This window comes from Apis laboriosa, unplaced genomic scaffold, assembly GCF_014066325.1.
Source record: "Apis laboriosa isolate Shangri-la unplaced genomic scaffold, ASM1406632v1 scaffold69_cov144, whole genome shotgun sequence".
NCBI lineage: Eukaryota > Metazoa > Arthropoda > Insecta > Hymenoptera > Apidae > Apis > Apis laboriosa.
Window position 1 is genome coordinate 1027325 of NW_025224165.1, and position 27553 is coordinate 1054877.

General features: G+C 16.8%; 1 protein-coding gene across 1 annotated transcript in view; it reads right to left on the bottom strand.

Annotated features, from left to right (window-relative positions):
* Positions 1-27233, bottom strand: part of LOC122719040 (ras-specific guanine nucleotide-releasing factor 1-like) — a 138915-nt gene extending 111682 nt beyond the window's left edge. Inside the window, exons 1-3 of the mRNA XM_043944559.1 lie at positions 27026-27233; positions 20549-20679; positions 18053-18169 (exon numbers count right to left, since the gene is read on the bottom strand). Of these exons, the coding sequence (XP_043800494.1) occupies positions 18053-18169; positions 20549-20679; positions 27026-27053 (276 nt within the window). The 5' untranslated portion in view covers positions 27054-27233. The remainder of the gene's footprint in view (positions 1-18052; positions 18170-20548; positions 20680-27025) is intronic.
* Between the last annotated feature and the right edge of the window lie 320 nt (positions 27234-27553).

Sequence of the window (27553 nt, forward strand, 5' to 3'; positions counted from 1 at the left end):
TTTGTTAGTACACATTATGCACTATTATAGCACTATTTACATTCCAAAATATATAAATGTAAACTAATATTTACTATATTCAGTATTTACCTACAACAAATTTGATCATTCCAAATTCGCGAAATATAAAAATAAAATATAAAGCCTTTGAGCGTTCGAAATTAATGAGCAAAAGTATAATAATAGATAAAAAGTATGAGATTTATATTATTATTGTAATTTCGATTATTATAATATTGATCGTCCAAAAATTGTTTTATGTTTTTTTACATTCCACAAATATGAACAAGTTCCGGAATATGGATATTAATTCTAAATATGATAAGTACTAATTTAAATACTAATTTAAATTGTTTTGAGTACTATGATATATTTAAATAAATTGATGGATTATAAATAAAATATTTTATAGATATTGAAATCGATGTCATATTTTATTATTGACTATTCGATAGTTGCTGAAAACAACTATTATAACGAAAATAATTGTATTATTAAAGTCTAGATAATATTCAATATGTTAGTAACATTTATATAAATAGTATTGAATGTATAGTATCGAAAAATTCTTATTAATATCTTGAAAATTAATAAATATTCGAAATTAAAATTTTATATTTGTCATTCGAATCACGTCATTTAAATTTCAATTGGTTATTTATAAAAATATCCTTTTTAATTAATTATGATAACACAGTATGATATATTTATATCAAAAAGAATATTTTATGTGTTAGAAAAAAACACATATATATTACATATATATGTAATAAAAATATATTATAATAATTAACATAAACTTAAGTTACTATAAATCTAAAAACAAAAAATAAATTCTTTTATATAACAAAGAATTCTCATTCATCATAAAACTGTAAACAGAAATAACATTCAAATGATAAATACAGGCAATAAGAGAATGCATTTTATAAATAATCTATCCAAATCTATCCAAAAATCCAATAATTAAGAAGAAAATAACAATTTTCTTATGATATCAAGAATAGATATAAATTAATGACATAATTCTAGCATAAACACTATGATATTAACTAATTAATAAATACTAATAAAAAAAAGAAAAACAAGTTAACATTGGAAATGTTAACATTCGAATTAATCGAAAATGTTGAAATAATCGATTTAGTAAAAAATATAATAAATGATTATATTAAACTTTTGATTAAATTGGATACAATCAATTTTTTAATAAATTAAATCTGAATTAAAAAATATTATAAAACTATATTTAAGATATAATTGCTTTGTTTAATATAATATAATATAATAAATCATAAGCATATCAAGTACATTCTTAATTAAATAAAAAAAAGTATAAAAAACAGAATTCACAGAATAAGTAGAAAAATTAAATAACGATATATTACTTTAAGTTTAATAGATTACAAATCAGATAAAAAAAAAAAAAAAAAAAAAAAAGAACTGCATAAATATCAATCAAAACTCTTAAAAAATTATTAAATAATTTAAACGATGACGTGCACAATTTTACAATAGAATTTAAATGCTTTTTTCTTCGTTTATTTCATTTCAATTACTAGATTAGAGAAATAATATACCTTCAAGAAATGAATTTTATCTCGTTGGCTATCATGTGACATATCAGCATGTTACATGAATTTTATTTTATATCAATATTTATTTATAAATAATTATTTATTTATATATATATAAAATATAATAAAATTTATTTATTTATAATAAAATATAATAAAATTATTATTTATTTATAAATAATTATATTTATTTTTCATTATTTTATATCAATTTATTATCAAAATACTTTAGGTTTCTTTGACCTGAATATACATCATAATAAATAAATAACATAGTTCAATAATAATTATAAAATATATTTTTGAAATTTATGTTAAAATTTTAAACAGTATGATATAATAATATTTAAGAAAAAACATATTAATTAAAACAATTAAATTAGATGTGAGAACTAATATATTAAACCATAACAAATAATGAAAACTATGATGTATATATCTCTAACTGAAATTTTTAAGATACAAATACTGAAACTAACTATACTAATCAAAAACTCATATACAATAAATATATCTCATAGATATATCTAACATGGAAATAGTAGCAACTAAAATAAGTTTATATTCAATATTTATGTTTACAATATATATATTTTTATTATAAAAATAAATGTTTGACTATAGATTTATCATATATATATATATAAATATATATATATATATATATATATATATTATATTGTATTGTATTATAGATATTTATTATAGATTATATAATAAGTAAGTATTAACTAACTAAATAAATAAATAAATAAGTATCAACAAAACAAAATTAAATAATTAAACAATGTTGAGAATTACAAGAAAATTACAAGAAATACTGTTCATAATAATAGAATATTTCAATTGCCACAATATTTTTTGAAAATTATAAAAAATTAATAATAGAGAGAATTTTAGAATAAATGATATTAAATCATCAGCATTTCTGTTAATGATTCTAAATCAAACACACACAACGTGACAAATGTTTAATACTATCAATTTAACTATATACAATTCAAATATAGATAAATGCATTAATAACACCAGAATTATATTGTAAGCACTTTATGTTATTTAATGAAATTCATACCAATTATCTCATAATGAAATTCATATTAATATTCCATGATGAATCAATGGAAATTGGAAAAAATAGACTGCAAAAAATACCAATTATTGATTAACCAATTTCATAACTAAACAAATACATCAACTTGCAATGTGAAATCCATTTCAAATATAATACTTAAAAAACTCATCTTTATTATAAAGCAAAATAACAAATTATCATCTTAAAAAGAATCCTTAAAGAACCAATATATGGTATTATTATAAAAAATATGAAAGAATCAATAAAGAAAAATTTAAAATATATGAACTAATTAAATATACTCAAAAAAATATAAAAATATCAATTCTGAAGTTAATAATTATAATATAATAGTAAAAAAATTAAATATTTATATTATATATTAAATATTAAATATTTATTAAAAATTCAATTTAATATTGAAAAATAATACATCAATTGCAAAATCTATAAAAAATTTGATAGAATTTTTATATAACTAATTAACTAGTTATCAATTCATATCAACAAAAATTAATGCAAATTAATGAAAAAAATTATGTAAATAAAAATTTGAAAAATAAATTATCCTATCAAAATAATTTTAGATCTCTTCATTCTATAATGGATCCATTAATAAATAAATATATGTAGACATATCAATGAATTCAACATATGATAAATAAATTTTATATTTAAATAAAAAATTAATAAATATTTAAAAAAACATATAATATGATATGTAGAAAGATATACATATAATATGATATGTAGAAAATTATAAATATTCTAAAAAGTTAAACATCTATGAAAATGTTAAAATTTATTAAAAAATTTTCAAAAATAAAGTAGATAAAAAATAAGAAATATTTAATAAGAAATAAAAATAAATTTCTTTTTGGAATCTAATTGGATTTAATTATTGAAAAGAGTTTTATAAGACTCTGTACTAAATGCTATCTTATTTTTAATATCGATAAATAAAGTCAATGATAATAAATTCAATTAAAACTATTTGATTGCTAATGATTTAATAATTTTATACATGAAAAAAAACTCAAAAATATATCTTACATCAAATATAATAAACTACAAAAACAGAATCAAGTTTGAAATTTTTAGAAAGAAAAAATTATACACTAAATATGTATAATCTTTTTCAAAAAACCATAAAACCACCAAAATTCTATCTCAGGAATTTGGAATTTGAATAATTGAATCATATAAAATCTTAAGTATGATATGGAATAGTAAACTATATGATATTTATATATTATGGATTCAGAAAAAAATATATGTTTAAACATAATAAAAATAGTGGAGAGCAGATAACAAAATATTAATAAATGTATATAGATCTATCGTCAGAGCATAAATTATGAATCAATAATCTAAAAAATTAGATTCAATGCATAATATAATATTAAGAATTGTAATGAATTATTTCTTATTTTTAAGATTCTATCCTAAGAAATAAACAATTACTGAAAAAGAAATTTAACAATAATCAAACAATAAAAATTGCTATGATCGAAGAATACATATTTAAATATTCGCCAATTGCAGTATCAGTATATTTTAGTGAAAAACTCAATCAGAGAAAAACTCAATTGTTTGAACGTAAATCAAATAAACCAAATGCAAATCAATATGCAAATTAAATTTAAAATTATAGTTCTAAGAAAATTTCAAATGAAAATCGAAATAGACAAGTCTAACACTAAATTCAAAAATCAATATTAGTTTCAAAACTTATCGATAATTATAATATCGTCGAGAATCATAAAAATTTTATACATATCTATACAGATGATTTAAAATCTATTCTCAAGCATAGAATTTTATCATTATTCAGCATTGATTAAAAATGAAATTAAATGAAACATCAATTATTTCAGTTGAATTATATATATATGATTGAATATCAATCATATATAAATTATTGTATCAATTATATATCAATCAAATTTTTCAAATCATATCCAAAATTCTAATAATAAGCAAATTATTATATTCACTGATTCAAAGAGTGCAATAAGCAATGTCATGCTATATTACAATATATATATATAGTAAAATTCATAGTATTCACAAATCATAAAAATACATTAGAGAACAATTTCAAATTTCAAAACAAATTTCAAAAAAAAAAAATTAAAATTATATGAATTTCTGTATGAATTATATGTAGAAATAACTGGAACTGAAAATGTTTAGCAAATCGCTGGAAAATTCCGCTTAAAAAATATTCTCAATAACTGAGAACATATATATAATACAATGAATTAAATTTGGTACACTAAAATAATTAAAAAGAAATTAATAATAAGTTTACAATGAGAAACATATTTAATAATAGCATTATTATTATAACATAGATAAGGACTATTTTAAAAATTATAAGACGTATATCAAACGATTCAAAAAAGGTATATAATTATATGGTAATTAGCCATATTCAAATTCAACATTCAACAAAATCATATCATATCTTTAATCAAAGAATCAACTCTAAAGTGAAAAGTATAAAATACAAATTATTTAATTGTAAAATCTATTGAAAAAAATAATTAAATATTTTAATAAAATATTATAAAGTAACACACAAAAAACATTTTCTAAGATAATTTTAATAATCTAGTAATTGATACTATTCATAATAAAAAAATAAATAAATAAATTTTAAATTAAGTAAATAAAAGTACATAGATTAAATTCAAATTTTAAGAAAAATATTACAAAGTCAATATTCAGCAAATTCTTTCTACGAAATGAAAATAAAAATTTTAATAATAAAACTATAAATCATTATATTTCTCTGTTTCATGACTTCACAATTGAAACGGAATATTCATTACATGCAATATTCATTTTAATTATATTGCAGACATAATAAGAAGGGGATTGTTTCTTCGAAGCTAAGTAAAACGGAAACAATGGTTGCTTCCAAACAATGTTACGCTACAGGATGAATACTTCGATATAAGAACGATGATGTTCGTTGTAATCATTGTTTTATAAACTCTTCAAATCAAGGCTAGAATTGATTTTTTAATCGAAGATACGATTCCTTTGTTTTTTTAAAGCCTTTCGTGCAAAAAAAAGTTCTTTCGTATGCTCTGAGATTAAACCAAAAATTAAGTTCAGCTGAAATATAGACGATTCTAGGGATATTAAAAAAGATATATGTGTATGCATATGTATTATAATAGATATTTTTAGTAGTCGAATAAAGAATATTACGAATAAAAAAATGAAAAATAAATAAAATATATATATTAAAGGAATATATATTTTCTTAAATGACATCGTGTATTTCTTTCTTAATATTCATACATTTACATTTGTACAATTTTTTATTATATAATATATATATAATATATNTGAGCTTTATTAAGGCTAAAATATAGTGCAATAAATTTACCACAGTAACAAGTGTATAAAGAAAGTAGAAAAAAAATTGCTGATAATTTACAATAATAATGTGCATGTTATATTTGTTTTATTAAAATTTTTTTTTTAAATGTCTTTTTACAAAAACAAATCGAAATAATGTAAGAATGATTATATGAGAAAATTACATAAAAAAGATATTTAAACATAAATTAATTTTATTACTTTTTAAAGAGATATAATTCCAAAATCTAAAAATATTGTTCGAAAATATTTTTTTTTCGAATTTCTTTTCATTTTATTTCTATTAATTTTATTTTTATTAATGCCATAAAAATAAAATCTATGTATAAATTTTATTTTCGAAAAACAAAGAAAACTAAAAAATAATCCAAAGATTCCAAATCTTGTTTAGACATTTTGAACAATTTAACGAAAATTACGCAATTTTGATATAATAAATCAAATATTGATCAAATACATCATTTGAAGACGCATGAAGTTTCAAGAACTTAACTCCTTGGGAGACTCTATCTAATCGATAAAATATTGCGTTTGGTTTATATTTTTGATATTTTCTTAGGTCATTGAATTATCTAGATTTGATCAAACATTATATGAAATGCAAATATTATACGAAATGAATTATATGTAAGCATTATATGAAAAATGTCTTAAAAACATTTACTATTCTTCTTATTTCATTTTCTCTTTTCTTAATTTTTTCCAAATTATCTATTTGGAATATGCGTTTCAAAAGTTAAAAAAGGAGTTTATTATGAAATATTAATATAGACACAGATTTTTTCCAGCCAATTTCACTTATATATTTTCATAAAATATATAGTAACAAATTTTCTCCAAAGTTATATTTTTTTATTCACAATCATTTGAATCAAAAATATAGATCTCTTCATCAAAAATAAAGATCATTTCTTTCATTTCTTTTTTAAATCAAATTTACAATAATTCAAATTATGTTTTATTTCTTACATTCTCCGCATTATCAAATTCTTTTTCTCACAAAGATAAATTTTTTAATGGTTGAATCAGAAGAGAAAAATTGAGTTTCCACCTCATTGTACACAATAATTGAAGTATTCAATAAAAGCAAAAATAAATAAAAATGTGTGTAAGAAATAGTTATTGTAATGAAGAAGAAAATAATAACATAAATTTATAACAAAGAATGTGATAAATATTATGATTTTTAATATGTTCTTATTTGATATTTTATTATAGTTCCTTAATATTATTAAAAATTTAATATTATTATTTATATTTGTTTAAATCAAATTTATATAAAATCATATAATAATTTTATATACATTTCAATAAAGGTATATATTTCAATAAACGTAATATATTTTGTTTAAGATCACATTCCTAGTTGAATCAATCCTCTGCATATAAATTAAGATAATAATTTTATGATTCATCATCCAACACTGAACATATTGAATATCCATAATACCATTATAGTCATATATTTATTTATGTAAAAATTGTATTATATATAAATTATTATTATTTATTTTATTATTTTTAAACATATTATTTTTATATATTTATTTATATTCGAATTCTTCTTTTGAAGAGATACTATTAATGATTTTATGTGAATTTTAATGTAAATTAAATATTCATAATTAAAATAATTTGTGAATGTTTATGTTTACATAAATAATAATATTACAATTCATATTTGTACAATAAAATATTAATAATAATAAATCAAAATCTTTAGAAATGAATATTTTAATAATATAATCTTTTGCAAATAATTGTAGAAATGATTCCTATTATATCAGCAAAAATCCTAGATTGCATAATTTCAAAGACATCAAAAAAATAAATTACCATTCTGAATATATGTAAATACTTTCGTATCGAAAAATATTTACATATTGCCATATGTTTAACAAATGGATTTTTATTTCGTTTAAAAAAAAAACATTGTATAATTTCGTAACATAATATGATATTTGATTAATAACATTTTATTAACAATTTATATAAAATTTTAATTATTAATATCTTTGATTAAATTACTATTTTGATTTGTATTTAATCGTTTGCAAACTTTATTAAAATAATTATATGCGTACAACATTATACACGATATTCTCCTTCATTTGTATTTTACAACGTTCATCATTCTATCTTTCATCTTATTTTATAACTCTATGTACATTCTACGAAATTACTTTCATCTCCGTAATAATTCTCATATCCTTTCTCAATCTTTCACATTTTCATTCTGCATCGTTCCTCATACTATTGACATCGTTAAAATACATTTTATGATTGTTGTTCATGATTGTTCAAATACATATATTTTTATTTTTCCCAAATTCCATTTCTCATGCAGATTATAAATACATTATTTATATTATCTTTATTATGTAAAATTATAATATTAAAATAAAAATTTGGGCATTAATTTATAATTTTCTTTACATCATAATATTTCGAAATATACATATATAAAAATTATTCAAGAATCATATAAATCAATAAGAAAATATTCCGTTATAAAAATAAAAAAGACAAAATCGAATTCGCTGTTGCGAAACATATTGTTATAATATTAATATTTAATTTAAAAGTAAATAGTAAATGTAATTATCACTCGCAATATTGATTAATATCTTGAGATAAATCTGACACATATGGAGAATTGATTCATTTGCAAATATTTGCGTCGAAGCTTAAAATTCAGTCGAGATGATTAATGTTCTTGTTTGTACAAAAATTGAAATGCAATTTATTAAAGGAAGAAAATGCAACTTGTTTGTTATTGTGATGAAAAATATAAAAAGTTCAATAGATTAACAGGAATTTTTCGTAAGTATTAATTTGTCTATAATATCTATAATTAAATTCATAAATTATAATTAAATTATAAATTATAATTTGTATTTATAAATTATAAAAATTTAATACTTTATATTTGGTTATAAAAATATCCAGCCATGCATTCAAAACAATATTCGATATCAAATCTTGACAAATAAATATGCTATTTACAATGTTATATTATAGAAATTTTGTGTTTTTAAATACATTGTCTCTATAATGATATATCTTAATTATTTATAAAGAAAATATAATATAATAACAATATAGTATAGTAATATAACATAGTAATATGTAATGATAAAATATGGTAAAAAATAGTATTGAAAACTAAATATAAAATATTTAAAAGATCATATTCTTATATTTTTGATATATACAATGTCAAATAAAAAAATAGTTATTTCTAATTTAAATAATTTCACTATATATATCATACAAAAATTTAATATTATTAAATTAAATCTATATCTTTATTAGAATAATTTAAAATTCATAGTATAAATAAAGTTAAGAAAATTTTATAATTCAAAATAAAACGAAAATCAAGAATAATGAAATTGCATGAAAAGTTTCGCTTTCAAACAAATCAAGTTTGAAAATATAAGAGAAATTAACAAATTTCCTATAGGATAAACTGTTGATATGAATAAACTGTTGATAGAAGATTATTCCAAATATTACAATAAAAAAATTTTTTTTTCATTTAAAAAATTTTCAAGAAAATCGAATTTGAAAATTCATCTATTATAAATTCACCTATTATATGATTATATATGTTCAATTTCAATTTTCTCAAAAAAAAAAAATAGAACGATAAAATTTTATTCTATATTTTCTACTTATTTTCACATGTACATTACTTATTGATATCTCATTTATATTCAATTAAATAATTTTATTATTTGAAAAATTTTCAAACTTGATTTAGTTATAATATTAATATTTAATGAAATTAATATTAATATTAATGAAAAAACTAATACGAAAAAAATTCATATGAAAAAATTTTATTTTGTTTTTTTAAGTCATCTTGAATCTTTTTACGAATTTCCTCAAATTTATTTAATTTATTTTGAAATATGATATATAATATCTATAATATGAAATTAAAATATATTTTTATATTTATATTTATATTTATATTTATATTCTTAAAAAATATATAAAATTTTACTATATGTATATATATGTATATATATATTATTATATATATTAATTATGTATATTGTATATATATTATATATACAAGTTATGTTAATATTAATTATATTATAATAAATTAATATTATAATATGACATAAAATTTTATTATTGTATGTAATATTTATCTTATATCACATTTAAATTAAACATTTTTGCTATCTATATATATCACTATATGTGCATAATAGAAATTGAAAAAATGAATCTTATATTTAAATGAAATGAATAATTTTTTAATATTTTCCTATCTTATATTTAAATATTATATATATTTTTTATATTTATTAAAAATAATATTAAAAAATCAATAATTCACAAAAACAAATCAAGTTAAATAAAAAGAAAATATAATATATAAAAGTATTTCAAACTTGAAATATAATAAATATGTATGAAAATTTTTACGTTTATACTTTTCAAACTATTTTCACTTTGATACTGAATTGAAGATTAATTTAATTTCTTTGATCTCGAATAATTAAAGCAAAAAATGTTAAAAAATATACATGTATAATGAAAGTTATTTTAATATTCCATTCTTTGAAATGCGAATTTGCTATTGTGTCAAGGAGCAGTAAAAAATCTCTTAATTATTATCATAAATTAAATTAAATTAAATAACTATTGGATTTTAAGAATATTATTTTAGAAACTTGATTACTTCATTATTGTAATAATTGACAATCAGAACAAAATTGTAAATTATAAATAAATTTCGTAAATGAAATAATTTTTACATTATCTAATATATTTCAATCTATATCTAATATATTAGATATATAATATTTAATATATTTTTACTTCTGTATTAACTAATATATTTTAATTTATTGAAAAAATTTTTTTAAAATTATTGTTAAATTTAAATCAAATATTTAAATTTTTCGATACACATATAATATTCTGAATATTTAATTTAAATTTTCATTAAAATTTGATCTTTTTAGTAATACGATGAAAACAATATTATATTTTGATAAAATAATAAAAATATAATATATTTCATAAATTTTATTTCATTAAATAAAATTATTTACTAAATGATTTATAATTTTTTTTCAATATGAAAAATCTGTACAAAGCATTTTAAAAATATTTAATTGTCGAGTAATTATCAAGAAAATTTATAGATGGATTTATACATTAATTAATACATTAATACTTTACACATAATTTTCGATAATTAGAGAAATTATGCGTCATTTATTTTTCTATAAATTAAAATAAATAGATTAAATATTTATCTTTGATAAAAGAAAATGAATATTTTTTATAAATATAATTTTGTAATATAGTTAAAATTGTTTAACAAATATAATATTATTTATTGAATAAATTGAATAAATAAAAAATTAAATAAAAATATATAGAATTTATATAAATATCAGTAATAAATATTATTACAATATTATTAGCTGATATTAATTAGATTATAAATATTATATTATTTAGTTTTTTTAAATTTTAAATTGATATAATTGTTACGTATAATTGAACAATTGTTACGTTTTTGTAAATAATGATTCCCAATTTTTAATCAACAATGAATTCCTTTCTATTTTATATATAATCACACAAACTGCTAATACATCTGTTCTGATCAGTTCACATTCGAAATTTCAATATCGCGATGTCGTGTCAAATAAATTCAATCAATAAAAAACGATATGTAAAATAATCACGTAAAACAAATCGTATCAATCAATTTAATATATAAAATAGGATATGCTTTTTTTGCAAATCACATTTTAATTTTATGACAGAAATAACTATTATAAAGCATTTACATAATGCTAATGTTTCAACAAAAAAAAAAATATGAATACAATTGTATTTGCAATTCTTTTTGCTAATGCGATGATCTATAGATACTATATATAAAGCATTAAGACACAAATGTTTCATTTGTTAAAATATTTATTAAAAGTGTATTCTAAAATTATATTTATTGTTTTATTATAGTTGTAAAAATATATATTAATTTAGGGATTGTTTTTATTGGACACAAATCGTAAATACAATATTGATATATGAATATGTTAAATATAATTATATATTTAATATAAGATTATATATTTTTTAATAAATAAATGCTGATTTTTTATTTATTTTGTAAACAAATCAAATGTCGTATCAAAATATAAAGGAAATAAACAGTTTATGTAACAAATATTTTAATAATTTAGTAGAATTTTTAATTCTTTTTTTTTTCACTAAAAAAGTTTTTAAAAAATAATAAATTCTAAAAAATACTAATTAAAATATAAAATAAAATTTTTGTTACATTATATATATTGTATAGTATTTAATTAAATACTATTAATTCTTTTCATTATTTTTATCTCTATATAAGCAAATTTAATAGAAAATTAATAATTAACCACGAAAATTTAATATTAAAATTTATTTTTAATTCTTGAAATTTATTAAAATTTATTAAGTTATATTATTTACTATACAATAATGGGCTATTGATCAATTACAATCACTAATTAATTACAGCATGAGATATGTAAGAATTTAATTTATTTAATGAATTAATTATCTAATTTTAGGCTTAATTTTTTATAGAAAAAAAATTGTGATTTTAATTATTTATTTCTGATTTTTTATAATATAGAAATTTTTTGCTTTTAATATTTATAATTTTTTATTCATAATATAAAAAAATCAAGATCAAATACATTAAAATTTTATAAAACTTTGATTAATTTGTTTCTTAATATAACGAAAATGAATAAATTATACTGTTTCGATTAATATTTTTAGTAAATATTTTCTATAATTTGAAAAAAAGATTATTTTTTTTTCAATATCTATAATTATTTAATTACATTTAAATAAAGATTTATAGTTTTATACTAAAAATATAATAATTTAATTACTTTATGTTCATTTTTTTAATTTTTAAAAATTAATTACTTTTGAAAGAAGTATGACAATTGGATTGTTCATTTATGTACAAAATAAATATACATATCAGGGATTTCTATCAATATTCTTTTTAGATTTATTTTTATTGAAGAAAAAAAATAATAATTTTGTTTGATTGTTTAAATTGGACAAAGAAGATGGAAAAAGAAAAGTATTCGAAGAAAGACAAAAAGAACAAATTATCAATAAGAAACAAATAAAAAAAATAGATATTATGTTAAAGCATAAAATAAGAAAACAATATTGCATTCAAAAAAAGAAGAAAGATCACATTATATTAATATATAATTTCATGTAATAAAGCAAAAAAAAGATAAAAGCATATAATTTTCTTCTTCAAAAAAGTAAAAAAGCAAGAGTATCTAGTAAAGAATATCTAAAAACATATAAATTATATAATGTAAAAATATAATAAAATTTTGATTATTTAATTTATATATTATATATTATATTTATAAATTTTCTATCATAATATTTATTTATCTATATCAATTTCGATAATTTTGAAATATGTTATCAATATTCTGAATATGTTATAGAGAACAAGATTTTTAATATCTTTTTTCAATTGCAGTTCGATTTTATATTCTGAAATATTCAAAGAATATTAAATACTATATAATTCCATTTTTATATGTGTTTATACATGTGCATTTATAACAATATATAAATATGCGTTTGTTTTTTATTATTCAGTATTTTTATAGTTATTAATTTAAACTAATAATTAAATAATTAAAATATAAAATTTTTAATCTTTTAATTACAGTAGACATAATTAGATAAATAAATTTTTCTATTGTGCTATTTTAATTTAACCTAATTAAATTCATAAAGCATAAAACAAATTTCATCTTAAATTATTTTTTATTGAAATTTTTTTATATATATTTGGATTAGATTAAAATGGAGTCACGTGAGATATAAAAAATTTAATGTATCGATAAGTTTTTGTAAGTATCTTAAAAATTAAAACGAAACTTTATAAGTAGATAATATTTATAGTTAATATATTATATAATAGATTATATATATTTATAGTAATTTATTTTAGCGAAATATCAGATAAAATCAATGTTTGAAGTTTCAATATTTTTTCGTTATTTTAAATTAATTATTTTTTAACTTTTATAAAATAAGGTAAAATTTTAAATTATAAAATTTTTGGTTTCATTTTGCTTTATTATGAAATGAAAAATATTATTATGAAAAATAGTAGATAAGTTTATATCCAAAATTAAAAAAATATTAAAATTTTTGAGAATTGATCTCATTCTGTTAAAAAAATTTTCTCTCGAGAAAAAAATTATTCTATGCATATCATTAAGCTTTATATATATACAAATTTTGTATACATACAAATAAAATCAATATTTTCGGATTTTCATATAATATATAAATATTTTTGTAATTGATTTTAAATAATTATATATTATTTTCATATATAAATTTAAACTCAATGTCAATTAGAATTTATATTAGAAATTATATTAAGTCAATTAGAAATTATATTAAAATTATATTAAAATGGAAACAAAAGAGAATGGATATGGCTTATGCGTTTTAAAGTTTTGTTTTTACAAGTTTTCGAAAGGGTATTTCATTTAGAATATAATTCATTTCATAATACATAATCTTGATAGAGTAAATGAAATTATCTATTTTTAAGAATAATTAAAAAGGGCCATTTTTAAAAAATAATGATAATAATAATAGCTGATCTATTGATTTATTAATTTCAAAAGATCAACAAAATTATTGTCAATATGATTTGTATTTTAAAAAAAAAGTATAAAAAAACATAAATTTCTTATATATTGTAAATTATTATAAATATTAATAATTTTCATAGCTATATTATCTTATAAAAAAATTCACTTAACTCAAACTTTTAATTTATGAAAGATAATAGATTATTCATGGAGCAATTTTTTTATCAAGAGAAGACTCTCTTTTTAAAAGTCAATTTCCAAAGTTTCAGCATTTCTTTATATTTTGAATTTTATTTTGTCTCAAAATTTTTTTTTAATTTTTTCTTAAATCTTATTCTTATTTATTCTGCAATTTAAAATTTTGTCTTAATTGCATCATTATTGAATTATATTTAAAAAAATCAGAACATGTTGAAATTTGTGATTTGTGATTTTTCTTTCTTAAAATGATATTCTATTAAAAAAATTCATATATAACCATTATATTCTATATACTCATAAAAACTAAAAATGAAAAATTTGTTTAAAAAATTAATTTTTTGTTTGTAATGAAATTTTATCTTTTAACTTATAATTATAATAACTTATAATTTCCTGAAATTTTAAGTTTTATATTCTATATATTATTATGTTTTTATATTCTATATATACATAAATTTTTATCAAAATCAAAATTTTTGAATAATTCTTCATCATGATATTATATGAATTTTTTTATTTTAAATTGTAAGAATAAAAATTGTTATTACAATCAATATTTATTCCAATTTATCTTACTATATTTTTATGTATTTCTTGTATTAATTTTTTAAACAAAACAAGATATTAAAAACATTTTTCTGAGAATCTATGAATTTATTTAAAAATAACAAATTACAGAAAATTAAAGAAAAATTAAAAAAAATTAAAAATTAAATTAAAGAGAAAATTAGAGTAAATTATTTTTAATAAATAATAATGAAAGAAAATATAAAAATAATTGACTAAAAATATCGTTAAAGAAATGTATCATTTATTAATTTAACGTTAATATAATATTCATATCAATTAAAGTTTGAACTTCAGTAGATACGATTTGAATATTATTTTATCAAATGTTTAATTATAAAAACATAAATTGTGTATTATTTTATATATAATTATAATTATAATTATATAATTATATATAATTTTAATATTATTAACATAAAACGAAAAAGATTGAATTCAAGAAATAAATAATTAGCATAAAAAATTATAATTAATAATATATATAATTAAATATAATTAAAAAAAATAAAAGAATTATTAATAAAAGAAAATAGCAATCAATTAAAAAATCAAATAAATTCATTATAATAATTATAAGTTTGTTTTTTGATGGATAAGTAATATATTAAATATTAAATATATTAAATTTATTGAATTAAACTTTAAATGATATTATTTTCAATAAAATTATAAAATTTTTTTAATAATAATTTTATTAAAAAATTCGGTTATTTTATTTGTAGCAAATAATATATATAATTTTTCATATAATATATTTATAGTATTAATTATATTTATATTTATATATTTATATTTTTATATTTATAATAGTTTTTTTTAATTAAAAGAAGAGAATTAATTAAATTCCTTATTAAAATAATGTAATTATAATTATTTATAAATAATAAGAAACAGTAATTATATTACTCATTGAAAATAATAAAATGAAAATATTTATCTTAGTTAATTTTTAAAAATTTGATTCATTTTTATATTTTAATATGTATATCGTTTTGTTATTATCTATTTTATATATATATATATATAAAGATATATCTAATTTTTATATTAATATTATTTATATTAATATAATTAATATAATTTCTAAATTCTATATTAGATATATAAAGATATGTACATATTATACATATAATATATAATATGATATATAATATAATATATGTATATATTTTATATATAATACATCTTTTATTTTAAATTATATTTTTTATATTATTAATTATATATTAAAAAGAAAAATAAAAATTTAATATTTTTTGTATATCTTTTTTTTCTGACTTCATTAAATCATTAAATCTATCATTGTTATTCTATATTATTACCTATAATAAATATGTATATTTATAAATCTAATATAAAAATTAAAAAATTTTTATTTTTCGTTATATGTATATATCTATTATAGTAATTCATCATTAATGAATTATTATATCGTTGATCAAAACAAATCTAATTGATTTTATTTTTTTAACTTTCAAGTTATTTTTTTTTGAATAGCACTCATAAATATTCTATTCGAGAAAGTAACAACTTCTTTAATCTTAACTTAATGTAACTTCTCGGTTTCAATTATCGCTTCACTAACCAGTGGACTTCTGTATTATATCTTATTTCAGGAAAATGAAACGAAATAGACAATTTTTAAATTTTATATTCATTATGAAATATATTGCACATTTTATTAAGAATAAATTTGCAAAATATGCTTATAAATTTTTATATAAGATTTTGTAATTTTATTACTTTAATTAATTGCTTGAATTTCATTCATGCAATCTTATTTTATATTGATAACAAATATTGCAATGAGATACTATAATTATTAGACGCTAAAATATTAATATAAAATATAAATAATACGTAAAATTTCTTAATGCTTATATAATCAATTATTTTTTATTATTTTTTATAATTCAATTTTATACATCTTGAAATAACATTATAAAATATTAATTAATAATAATTATCTATAAAATTAAAATATTTTTATTTATTATTTCTATAATATATTTTTAATTTTTAAGCTTAATATTATTTTACTTATAAAAAAATTATAAAATTTAAAAATTATTATTCTTAATAATAATATATAATATTATTTCATTAGTAAATTTTTCTGTTTATTTATTTAAATTTATTTAAATTTTTATAACTGTCATTATTATCAAAAAATATTTTCACTCAATTGTATATTAAAACATATATATTGTCAAGTAAATATTAACAAATGTTTTATGAAATTATAATATATATTATATCCTGTAATATTTAAATCGCTTAGAAAGATAAATTTATGTTAAAAAAATTTATTTTCATTACTAATTAATTATTAAACATGTTAGAAATTATTATTCAAAAGATTTTACCATATTTTTTATATTTCCATTAATTGTTCATGAGTAAGATACATTTAATAAAATATTGATGAGCAATTTTCCATATAGATATATATGATGTATAGCTGCATGTATAATATAGCCTCATACTGTACAAAAACTGCAACTAAAAGTAATATTATATATAATACTATATATAAATTCTCTTACCTGTTTATCTGGCTCTTTGCCTTTGGCTGTAATGAGACGATCACAGTAACAACCCTCTAACAAAATAACACCGCTGGGCCTCGAACAGGTTTCGTTTTCATAATAGAATAGTAAGTTCTGTAACATAAATATGTATATGTTCGAATGTATAGTATATCATAGTCTATATCATCATATATCATTATGTCTATAGGAATATATATAAAAAAATGTTATTTTATATTTTGTTTTTTTTTACATTAAAATAAAACATTATGTAAAAATAAAAAAATAAAATATTTCATTTATTTTTGAATAATAAATAAACAAAATATTGTATTGTAATCAAAATATTGAATATTATTATTCAATATTATATAATCTATAAATATAATCTATAATTCTGTTTTTGAAAATTACAAGATATAAAGAGAACTTTTATATTTATGAATTAAGAATGAATTTTTTTAGATGTATTTTTTTAAATCTTATATTGATTGATTAGAAAAAATACATAATTTTTATAATATGTATAATGACTACAAAATATTAATATATCCTTTAAAGGATAATTTTTTTAAAATTTAACTTAATGATTTCAATTATGAAATTATTAAGTTAAAAATATTTGAGAAGCTAGAAAATGTTATATAAAAAAATCTTGAAAAGATTGCAATTTGTCAAAACTGCGAAAAAAATAGTGAAATCACTTTTTCAACTTTTTTATTTCAATTTAATGAAAATTTAAAAAATATATTTTGATTTAGATTTATGTGTATGTATTAGTTATATATATGCTAAAAATGTCATTGAAATCGACTGTTATGAACAAACAATTAAAAATAGTAAAAATTGCAATTTTTCACGATTTTTGGTTAAAATTGGTAAAAATTTTTAAATTCACAATTTTAATATTTTTGCATTTTTCAATATTTGTAGTTTATTTCTGTATAAATTGATTTTAATAAAATTTTCAGTATAATATATAATTAATATAAATATTCAAAATATGTTTTTTAAATTTTCATTGCAGATTCAGTTGTAAAAAAATTGTAAAGAGCAATTTTTATTTTTTTGACAATTTTTTCCAATTACAATTTTTTCAAAATTTTTTGCGTTTATTATTTTATTTTTATTATTTTAAAACAATTCAAATCAGTTAAATCCAATTTTAAAAAATTATCATGTTTTAGAGTATGTCAATATTTTTTAGAATAATTATAAATAATTTTCCGAAGGCACTTCTGCACACAATTGCAGAACAATTCTATTGAAGTGGAGACGCTCTCTTTTTGATAGCGTGTCAGATTAGTTCACTGTACTCACGCTTATTACTCGCTTCATTTCATTATAAGTTCTACTGATCAATTTTTCGTTCAATATCCACATATTATTTAAATTTTACCCTTTTGTTCTAGTTTCAACTAGAGTGACTAAACAATAAACTACCAGTATTTTAATATATTGAAAATCTTAAGTATCGAATTCTTAAATAATGAAAGATTACAAAATTCCATTTGGATTTATTATTGTAATAAAAATACAACCATATCAATAAAAATATAAAATTATTAATATTTTACAATTAATATTTTAAAATCAATTCGTTCTCTATGGCAAAAAATTATGTAATAAAAATAATGAATATTGACAAATAAAAGATGAAAATTATTTCATAGATAAAATAAAAACATAACTTTTTTTCAAGTTTCATGAACAACTTTCCAAAAAATTGCAAATTAATCAAAGCTTCATGTAAACTTTTCGCTGTAAAACTTGATTACGTTTTCAGAAGAAACTTTTGGATAAGTTGCTGAAATAGAGCTTTCGATTCGTTTTTTGAAACAAATAAAAAAGAATTCCTGATAGTACAATCAAAGAATTTACATGATGCAAAAAAATTTCTAGTAAAGTAAACATATCCTGTTGCAATGAACAAGTAACTATATATAAAACTATTATAAACTATTATAAAACTATTATATAACTATTATATAAAACTACAAGATAAGAAATTAAACAAAACTATTTATAAAAATAACGAAGAATTTCATCTAATAAAAACAAAAAATGTATTTTTTTTAAAATACTAACCTATTTAATATACAATAATTTTAATTCTTTATTTTGTTTCTATATACAATTAAATTAGTTTGAAGCTAAAAAAGAATATAAAAGGAAATTGATCGTTTTAATAAACATTATGTGAATTTTTATAATAATGAGAATAAGCAATGATTTAAAAAAGAATTAAACAAATTTTAATTTTTTATATGAGTTGTCGAAATAACAAATTTGCATGAAATGAAATATAAAACTGAAAATTTTATTATCGTGCGAAAGTATTAATTGAAAACTTTTATATGTTACAAGTACACGCGCATACAAATTTTACTACAAATTCACTATGTTTAAAAAACTGACTTGTTTAAAAAACGAAAAAAAATAGTTTTTGTTTTAAATGGAATTTAAAAATTCGAATTAATTTACATAAAAATGATATAAGATATCATTTACCTGATATAAAACGAACCATCGTAATTGCCACTTGGTTGAGTCAGCAGTTCGTTTGTGCAAATATCCATTCAATGAGTGATCATAATTGGCTTTTTCTGAGAGCATCACAAGCTGCGAGTCGTTTACTCTCACTGCAACATGTAATGAATATCACACGTCAAATAGTATGTAACCGAATTCACAATTTATTCATTCAAATCCAATGTTCCTAGAGTATGTCCCTTTAGTATGTACATATTTTCAATCTGTTTAGTTATCACTATTGTTCTCCTCTGATGAATTTACACCATGTTAATAATAGATTTAATAATAATTAAACATTTTGATTAAAAAAAAATTTTTCGTTTTTATTATTTTCTCTATATCTAATTTTTAAAATAAATTATTTTATAATGATTATAATGATTATTGATTGAATGCTGGATTATTTAGTAATTATTTTGATTAAAAATTAATCAAAACACTTTCAGATTCAGTATAAAAATTACAATAATACAACTATTATTTTTAACAGTATTTTTATATTCTTTTTTTTTACTATTTTTGATTTTAAATAGAATAACATAAATATGTTTATGTTCTATCTTCTTACTGATTTTAATGAAAATCTTGTGATTAAAAATATTTTTTTCTATTTAATTATTTTCTAATTATTTTCTATTTATTTTTTATTTAATTATATTTCATTTATTTGATTTCGAATTTTGAATTACGATTTTCATAAAAGTATTTTTTACATTGTTAATGTTATTATTTTCTATTTTTTTAAAATTATTGAGAGCTGTTTTTTTATTATTATATTTTTTGTTATTTTATATACATCAATGAAAATATTTAAAAAAATCTTATTTAATAAAGAAACTAATTCAAAAACTAAAATCTGTAATTGCAATGGTTATACAAACTATTAATATATTCGTGGAATAACTTTAGAAAGTTGATTTCAGAGATTAGAATAAATATAAAAGTTGATATATTCAAAAATATTGATTTATTTATTGAAATTTATTTATTAAATTATAAATTATTAAAGTAAATAAAATAAAACAATTTTATATATTTTATATCACTGTCTCGTTTTATCTTTGTTTCACTTCACTTTAATTACTTATTAAACTAAACTATAACTATAAAAATTTAAATTACTTATAACATAATAAGTAAATTTTTTAAATTTTCTTATTTTAAAAGATATATTTTATTACTTAAAATTAGAAAAATAATTTATTTTTAAAATATAAATATTTCATGAAATATAAATATTTCACATAAAAAATAAATTAATATATTTTCAATTAAATAATTTATTTATCATAAAATAAATTATTTGTTATTCGATATAATTATTTATTTATTATCTCTAATTTGTATTTCATTTTAATGAAAAAAGAGGTTTTTTAATAAATTCTTATAATATATGTATTATTAATACATAGCTTTATTTAATTAATTATATTATATTTAAATAATCTATATTAATTTTAATATTAACTTTTGTTCTTATTATACATATTACACATATTTACATATGCCATAATTGCTATTATATTATTGTATTATAATTATTAATTATTAATAATTAATAATACAATTATTTATAACTTAATATTTATATTGAATGTTATTTAAAAAACAAATTTTCAAGAGAAGAAAGGTTAGAAATAAGGTTAAGAAATAAAGGTTATTTCTTCAAAAAAATTTTTTTTAAATTTATTATTTAATTGAAATAAAAAATATGATATCCATTGAAATATCAAATAATATTGTTATTAATTATTTGAAATAATTGATATTAAATTATTATTTAAAATAAAATTCACTCAAATCTGTTTTATATATTTTATTTGATATTCTGTATATCGGAAAAAGTTGCTGAAAATGATGTGCTTAGCAACATATTTTAAATTCATTAAAATCTCTAAAAACCTGGTTTTAACAGATAAACTATAACTTTTTTTAAATATGTATAACTTTAAATAATTTATAATATATAATATTGTATTTATATTTTATCTATAGAACAATAAATTTCTGCAAAATTTTGAGATTTTTTAACTTTTCTTTTAAACATTAAAAATTTTTTGTAAATGAATTCGTGAAATTTATTCTCTGCTATAATCAAAAGTTGGAAACATTATTCGGAAGAGTTATTTAATAGTGTAAATGCATATGAATTTATTGTGAATCTATCATTATATAACTTGATAGATTTATAATAATATTAATTATATAATTAGATCTATCACTCATATGTCATATTCTGCGAATATTCTTACAATAAATTAATATATAATGATGTATATAACATATGTATATTGTAACAAGATTGTATTAACGTTGGATATTAGATCAGAAACGATTCGATAATGTCCCAGAGATTATCAGATTGTGAGTTTCATATAACATATAGGTTGGTTCAAACACGTCTAATAATTTAAGTCGAATGGTAAGTAATTTAGTACCAAATTGTGGATTTAGTCAAGTAAGTTTCTAAAATCTAATTAAGTATCTCTAAGGATACTCCGATACGTAAAAGGATTATCTAAAAGGATACTTCGCAATGATTTCAATGAAATTATTTGAAATATATTGTCAAATTCAATATTTTGGACAATTTTTTTCTATATATATTATTGTTGATAAGTTTCAGTTTCTCAAAAAACTATATTGTAGAGAAAAAAGTTTTGATGTATTTTGTCCAAAATATAAGATAATCATAATTCAAAAACAAAAAGATAGACTTAAGTTGTAGAAAGATTTTCTCATCGATTAACAATAATAAAAATTGATCTAATCTATGATTACATTATTAATTTTAGATTATTAATTTTTAAATGAATAAATTAGTATTTCAAAATTAGATTAGATTATTATAAATTTTTAAGTGAATAAATTAGTATTTCAAAATTATTGCTCAATTATACTTAATATGATAATTTAATAAGTGAATATGATAATTCAAAGTGAAGTTTATAATTGCGATCATAATTATAATAAGATTTCCAAAACGTCTAAATACAATTAATTTTATAATTAATTTTAATTAAATTAAATTTAACTTAACTACAATTATCAATTATTATCTTATTATAATTATGATCGCAATTCTATATAAAATTTAAATTTTAATTCATATAAGATTTTATTTTTAAACATTTGATGTAAATGTAATATAAAAATTATAATTTACTTTTTGCAATAATTTTTGAACCACAATTTTGAAACCTACGCTTCGAACAAAATATATATTATTCTTTTTTTTATATATTCAAAATTTAGAAAAATTTAAATTGAGGCTTCCCTTTATAAATAATATAAGTAGAAAAATAAAATATATAGGTAAAATTTATTATAAAAATATCGATAGCTTTTTTATGAATATTTCGAAAACTGATTGAATTGAACGATGTTAATAAAAAGTTGTGGAATAACTTCGAGATCGTCGAAATTAATAGAAAGTATATTTTTATAAATACTTATTAAACGATTTTAGTGAATAGTCAAATCTATTTCATTATATTTTTCTATAAATTTTTTGAGTATTAAAAATAAAATCTTTCATCAATAATAAATAATAATAAATCTATAAACTATAGATACATTTCATTATTATTAAATCTATTGTTTCTCTTAATTATAAAGCTTAAATATAATTTTTTATAATTGTCTGGATTTTATATGTTTTTCTATGTAAATTGTATATAATATATTAATAGTATTTTTAATATATTTATTTATAGTATACTATATTTAATATATTTATATTAAACTATTTATATAATAAATAATTATTTACTTACTTCGAATAAATTATTGAATAAATAAAATATGATATAATATATACATATATATGATATATAACTCTTTCTGTTTCTATATATGTGATTATACTGTATGTGGCACTATATAATATTTTAATCAAAATATCAATTTTTTACTTCAATGATAATTAATTTCAATTTTGTATAAAATAAAATTTTTATCTTTAAAAATTCAAAAAAAAAATATTTAAAAGTTAAAATTTTTAATAACAATTAATATTAATAAAATAATATTATATCATCTAATATTATAAAATTAATATTAGATGAAATTATTATTTCACAAAATAATTTACTGAATTAATTATATCGAATTTTCAATTTCCAGTTCTAATTTAATTTACATTCAGATTAGAATGTATAAAGACTAAATATTCTAATTAAGCAATTTAACTAATTTATTTAAGTTATTAATAACAAATAATGTATTAAAATTCATTTTTTATTATATATATAATTCAATTATATATATAAAACTTATTGGATCCTAGTTCACACAATTTTTCTTCATTTTTCTTCTAATTAATAATTTTAAAAAATAATAAAAGTAACTGTCGAGAAATATCTCGAAATAATTACTAAATATAGATAAATATTTCCAATTTACAATCTCAATGATATGAAGTTAAAGAACTTTCAAGGCAAATATGTTGTCAATCGATTCAAATCTGAAAAGCTGAAGGATTTGTTACAGTTCAATTTCAACTTATGCTATTACAATATTTATTACAATACTTATATTTAAAAGTTAAACGGTGAAAGTTTGTTCGTGTGATTCAGCAATTAAATGTGATTTAAACTAAAACTATCCATCATCTTAAGCAACATTTGGCGATACTATTAATAAATATATTTCTTCATTTGTTGCTATCTAATTTTCTATAATTACTTTATTGCTATAAATTACTTTATTTAACTAGCAAATTAAAGAACACATAATAATATAGTGAATCTAAATTTAATAAAAAATTTTCGGTATTTTAAATTATATTTGAATTATGTTTATAAAAAAAATCATACAATAATCAGTCTGAATTTATTTTAAAATGTAAAATTTCTTACTTTCTTCTACTTTCACAGTTTTGAATTCGTTTTTTTTTATTTTTTTAATATAAATAATAATAATTTAAATAATAATAATTAATTTTTAATGTAAATAATAATTTTTAATATCATGTAACAAATAGAAATATATGAATACTTTTCAAAAATTTTAAAAATTCAATCGATTATAAAAATACAGAAAATTTTTTTCATTATTGAATTCATAAAAAATTTTAAAAATTGAATATCCTTTATAATACTAAAGGATCTAAACTTATTATACAATTATTTTTTCGCTAAATTACTTATATTTAAAATAATAAGAATTTAATGTTTTTTGAATTTTCGTCTAATCCAAATATTTAAAATTCAATAACTTAATAAATATAATCATATATCAATTTTTGGAACAATTATTGTAAAGAAAAGACTTCAATTTTTAGTGGATTTAGTTTCAAAAAATTTTTTTCAATGTTTTTATAACTCATTGAATTTTTCAAATTTTTAAGAAAAAAAGTATTTTATTTTTCTATTTGTTACATGATATAACATAATATAAAAATATTTAAAAAACAAATTCAGAAGTATATAAATTAAAAATTTCACGGTTTAAAAAAATTCAAATTAATTGTACGATTTTTTAATAAAATTATAATAGTTTAAAATGTCGACAATTTTTCATCAAGAAATAGAATTCATTTTTCTTTATATATATTTATATATATATATTATTCTTTATATATATATATTATTCTTTATATATATTCTCTATATCTGATCTATTAAATTATTTTACAAGTTATTCCATGAAAGTTAAAAAATTATGTTTATCTTAAAAAAATAAAAACGATAGTTGTAAGTCAAATTCTTTTCACAATAATTTTTATTTTGTTGATTTCAAATATTTAATCAAACGATTCATATACACATTCAATGTTAAAAATTTATTCTGAATAAATCTTTCAATTTAATCTCTGAGTTAATTATTTTTAATTATTAAATTTATATTAAATTATAATATACTATGTTGAACTTTTTTTAATGTAAAAAATATTCAAAAATTAAAAATATTTGCAGAAATATTTTCAATAAATTTTCATTTAACTTTCAATAATACTAAAATATTTTTCATTTATATCCTTTTTTATTTGATCAAAAATGGCGAGATGTTCGAACTATTTATTAAATTTATTCCTATTCTTTTCAAATATATATATTACATATTATATTATATATGTATATTATATTATAATATATTATAATATATATATAATATATACTGTATATTATATATTATATATATATATATATATATAAATTTAAATAAAAATATATATATATACAATAAGTATATTATATATATTATATTATATATTATAATATATATTACATATATTATATATTATATATTATATATTATATATTTGTATATACAAATTCTACTCGCATTGTTGTGAGCAAGATCATTTCTGTAATTTAATTTTCTTGTTTTTTCTCCATATCTATTCGTAAATGTTTTACAATAAATTAGAAATATTTTTTAAAGATATATATAATATTTTAATGATTAATATAAATTGAGTTGGAAGTAATGAAAACTTCATTCACTTACCAGTTCTTTGCATCTTTGGGCTGAGCATGATCACAGGTCGTTGGCAAAAGATGCTTCCTTTTGACGATCCTCGCAATAAATATTGATTGTCCAGAATACCTTGTATAGATTGTAATGGCGTAGAAAATAGTACCGTGCTGTCGTGATATTGTGCACGGACGTTTATCGTGACTTAAGTATTTTAGGAACTCCAATTTCTTGAGCCTTTTCAACAACTTATATATATATATCCTAAAAAAAAAACAACAAAGAAAAAAATTGTTCAGTTTTTAAATTATAAATAATTTATAACAAATTATTATTATTTTTTTTTAGAACATCGTGTACATATAGTAAATAATTTGTAAATCAGAAAACAGCTATTTTTTGTATAAAATTACAAATATAGGAGAAAATAATGGTGGAAGAAAAATTTACATAATTTAATGAGATATATCTTTTCAAAGTACAAATTTTATAATGAGCATATCGACAGTTTTTCCTTTATTCAATTTTCCTTATTCAATTTTTCCTTATTCTTATAATACA